Source organism: Egretta garzetta, unplaced genomic scaffold, assembly GCF_000687185.1.
Source record: "Egretta garzetta isolate BGI_Z169 unplaced genomic scaffold, ASM68718v1 scaffold598, whole genome shotgun sequence".
NCBI lineage: Eukaryota > Metazoa > Chordata > Aves > Pelecaniformes > Ardeidae > Egretta > Egretta garzetta.
The window spans coordinates 2,728,990-2,733,041 of record NW_009260621.1 but is presented as its reverse complement, the minus strand read 5'-3'; the positions used below and the strand labels follow the sequence as shown (position 1 = coordinate 2,733,041).

At 62.6% G+C, this 4,052-nt stretch overlaps 2 protein-coding genes across 2 annotated transcripts in view; both read left to right on the top strand.

Moving 5' to 3' along the window:
• LOC118452938 (regenerating islet-derived protein 4-like) overlaps positions 1–102 on the top strand; it is a 2,241-nt gene extending 2,139 nt beyond the window's left edge. Inside the window, exon 5 of the mRNA XM_035900761.1 lies at positions 5–102. Coding sequence (XP_035756654.1) covers positions 5–102 — 98 coding nt within the window. The remainder of the gene's footprint in view (positions 1–4) is intronic.
• A 1,536-nt stretch (positions 103–1,638) lies between these two features.
• HMGCS2 (3-hydroxy-3-methylglutaryl-CoA synthase 2) overlaps positions 1,639–4,052 on the top strand; it is a 3,126-nt gene continuing 712 nt past the window's right edge. Inside the window, exons 1-6 of the mRNA XM_009645319.1 lie at positions 1,639–1,751; positions 1,979–2,418; positions 2,694–2,819; positions 3,104–3,268; positions 3,340–3,508; positions 3,594–3,764. Coding sequence (XP_009643614.1) covers positions 1,639–1,751; positions 1,979–2,418; positions 2,694–2,819; positions 3,104–3,268; positions 3,340–3,508; positions 3,594–3,764 — 1,184 coding nt within the window. The remainder of the gene's footprint in view (positions 1,752–1,978; positions 2,419–2,693; positions 2,820–3,103; positions 3,269–3,339; positions 3,509–3,593; positions 3,765–4,052) is intronic.

Genomic DNA, 4,052 nt, shown 5'->3' with positions numbered 1-4,052 from the left:
GAAGGCAGGGCGCAGGCCTTACAGAGCCTCTGCTTTGGGGCCGCGCACCGAGTACACTGGCGCTTTCGGGAAGTGCTGGGATTTGAGCTACCCTGGCTGTGATCCTGAGTTAAAGGCAGTAAGGGTGGGTGGGAAAGAGATGAGCTTCTTGCAAAAGAACCTTTCGAAGAGAAAAACCTATGAGCTATGATCCTCCAAGTGTAGGAAATGCTATGATTCTATGACCTCCAAGATCATCTAATATAATCTAATAATAATAATAATTGTAATGAAAACATCAAGGGAATAAGAGAGACAAAACCCAGGAAAAAACAGTGCTGCAACCGCTCACCACCCACCGACCGATGCCCAGCGCATCCCCAGGCAGCACTCGCTGCCCCCCAGCCAGCTCCCCCCAGTTTATATACTGGGCATGATGTCATATGGTCTGTCATAGCCCTTTGGCCAGTTGGGGTCAGCTGTCCTGGCTGTGCCCCCCTCCCAGCTTCTTGTGCAGCCGGCAGAGCAAGGGAAGCTGAAAAGTCCTTGGCTGGTGTAAGCCCTGCTCAGCAACAACTAAACCATCAGGGTGGTATCAACATTACTCTTGTCCTAAATCCAAAACACAGCACTGTGACAGCTACTAGAAGGAAAAAAAACCTCTATCCCAGCGGAAACCAGGAGAGTGAGTTTGGTGCTGGTGCAAAGCCCCAGGGAGCAGCTTCCTGGCTGCCAGGGGCTTCAGTGCTGCCGGTGCTGGTGGAGCCCCCAGGAGCCTTGGGGCCAGCAGCTCTCCCGGCTGGGTGCTTGTGTTTGCTCATCCCCAGCCCACTGGTGCTAAATGGGAGGGGTGGGGGGATAGAATGTCCCTGGGGTGCAGGTAGGGGGGACAGGAGTGCCCCCAGGGTGCAGGCATGGAGGAGAGCTGTGGCACAGATGTGGGCAGGGATGGGAGCTGCTGTCAGTGTGCAGGCGTGGGGATGGGTGCCCCACTGAGGACCAAACAGCTCCACAGGGGTCCGGGAGCTGCAATGCTGCCCAGCGGCCATGTTGACAGCAGCAGCGGGACCAAAGGTCCCTTCTTGTGTCACCGCGGTGTTGCCACAGGCATCACGTGGCTGTTTGCTCTGCTGTTTTGAAGATGGCTCTGCCCCCACCCAGCTCGTGGGGTTTTTCCCCCCCGCAGAGCCACGGCACGTGATGGAGGTGGACCACGTCCTGGGCAGCACAGATGGTACCGGCACCAAGCCCCCGGCTGCCCTCTGCTCCCTCACACACCACGCGATGCCCACAGATGTGCCGGCAAGCCATGGGCACCAGAGCTGCCACCTCCCCACGGCACAGGGAGCTGGGGCTGCGGGAGAGCCTGTCCCGCTGCTCGGCCCCAGCTCCAGCCGAGCACGTCCCCAGGCTTTGGGGCACAGGCAGAGATGTCTTGCAAGTCCCCCCCTCCAATGCCAGTGCTTGCTCTGCTGTCCCTGTCGTGTTGGCTGGCGCTCGGTGACCTTTGAGCGCTGGGGTCCGGCATTCTGATAAGGGCCGGGAGGGCTGTGCCGTGCTGCCCACACAGTTTATAAAAGCACCACGTGAGACCCATCCCGCCATCTGTCTGTCCGTCCCACCATCCGTCCCTCTGTTTGTGCAGTGGCCGGGGCAAAGATGTTGCGCTTGGTCGGCCGTGCCGCACGCTGCTGGGGGACGAGGCGGGCACCGCCGGGGACGGAGCAGGCACCCTGGGTGGCCCAGCACCCCATGGCTGTGCAGAGGGCATGGTGAGCACCCATGTGGATCTGGGAGGGGGGAGACATAACCGGGGGAGGGTCCGGGAGCTGGCAGTGCTCTTAACCCTTGTTGGGGAAGGGGATGCTCCCCCTCCTCCCCACAGCGCCACCAGGCACAGGGAATCAGCAGGGACTTGGGGTGCTCACAGCCTGGGGTGCTCGCTGGTGGCATCTCCCGGGGATGCTGCAGGACCATCGCCGCTCCCTCTGCCCCACAGCCTCTCCAGTGCTGCTGGGACGGGTGCCTGGCCCAAGGATGTGGGCATCCTGGCGCTGGAGGTGTACTTCCCCGCCCAGTATGTGGAGCAGGAGGAGCTGGAGCGGTACGACGGCGTGGAGGCCGGCAAGTACACGCGGGGCTTGGGCCAGCAGCAGATGGGCTTCTGCGCCGCGCATGAGGACATCAACTCCCTGTGCCTGACGGTGGTGCAACGGCTGGTGGAGCGCGGGCGCCTCTCCTGGGATGCCATCGGCCGCCTGGAGGTGGGCACTGAGACTGTCATCGACAAGTCCAAGGCCGTCAAGACCGTCCTCATGCAGCTCTTCCATGACTCGGGCAACACTGATGTGGAGGGCATCGACACCACCAACGCCTGCTACGGGGGCACGGCCTCCCTCTTCAACGCGGCCGCCTGGGTGGAGTCCAGTGCCTGGGACGGTGGGTGCAGGCAGGGACCGTGCCATGGGGATGGAGGGGCTGGACATGGGGTGGGTGCTGTGAAATGGAGGAAGGAGGCAGCAGATGGCCTGAAACCCAAAGATGCTCTGGCAAGCCTCAAAGGGAGCTGCTGCATCTCCAGGCTCCCCATCACCCTGGTTTCTCACTGGCCTTGGCCATCACGCCCAGCAGCGTGGGAATGGGGATGTGCAAGGGCTGCAGGACAGAGGGTCCCGCCCACTGATGTCCCCACCAGCCCCCCTGTCCTCCCCCAGGTCGCTACGCCGTGGTTGTGTGTGGGGACATTGCCGTCTATGCCACGGGGAATGCGCGGCCCACGGGAGGTGCTGGTGCCATCGCCATGCTGGTGGGACCCAACGCCCCGCTGGTGCTGGAGAGAGGTCAGTGCCACGAGACCCCGGGGGCAATGAACTGATGGGTGCCATCCTGGGGGCCGTACATCCATGTCCCAGCCCTGGACGGAGCTGCTCAGCTCTGTACCCTGCTCAGGAGCTGTACCCTGCTGGGTACCCCAGGATCCTGGCTGGCCACCTCCCTGTGGGCACCTTGGGGTGACCCAGGGACGTTGGTGGCTGTCATGGCAGGCAACACCCATGGGTGGTTGCCATCTGGCTGGGATCCCCCCCAGCACTCCCCGACAGCCAGCTCTCCCTGTTCCCTCAAGGCCTGCGGGGAACACACATGGAGCATGCCTACGACTTCTACAAGCCGGACCTGGCCTCCGAGTACCCAGTGGTGGACGGGCAGCTCTCCATCCAGTGCTACCTGCGGGCGCTGGACCGCTGCTACGCCGTGTACCGCCGGAAGGCGGAGAGCCAGTGGCAGCAGGGTAAGTGGTGGCACCCCTGGGGTGCCCACACCATCCTGCCGGATGCTGACAGCCCCCATGTTGCCTTCCAGCTGGCACCCAGCGACCCTTCACCCTCGACGACTTCAAGTTCATCATCTTCCACACGCCCTTCTGCAAGCTGGTGCAGAAGTCGGTGGGGCGGCTGCTGCTGAACGATTTCCTGGCTGCCCCCAACCCCGACACAGCCGCTGGCCTCTACAAGGGGCTGCAGCCCTTCCGGTGGGTCTGCGTGCCGTAGCCTCCGGCCCCCGGCCCAGCTGGGGATGTGCCTGTGCGGGGTTTGAGCCAGCCTCTCTCCGGGCAGTGGCGTGAAGCTGGAGGACACCTACACCAGCAAGGAGGTGGAGAAGGCATTCCAGGCAGCCAGCCAGGAGATCTTCAACCAGAAGACCAAGCCGTCCCTGCTCCTCGCCTCCCGCAATGGCAACATGTACACGCCGTCCATGTACGGTTGCCTGGCCTCCCTCCTGGCACAGTGAGTCCCCCCCAAAAGCTGGCTTGGGGTGGGGGGAGTTCATTTTGGGGAGGGCAGTCCTTGGCCCAGCTGGCTTGAGGGGCAGACACCAGCACTCATCCCCCTCTACCACAGCAGAGGCCCGATGCTTTCATTGCATGCAACCCCTGTCACGTTCACTTCTCGCCTCCTGCTCTCTCCCACCCAGCCTTTTCATCCCAGTTTGCTGGAGCTGGGCTGGCACATAAAGCCCTTCTGTCCGTGCCAGGAGAATGAAAACCCCCTTGTCGTGCTCGGAAGAATGGCTGT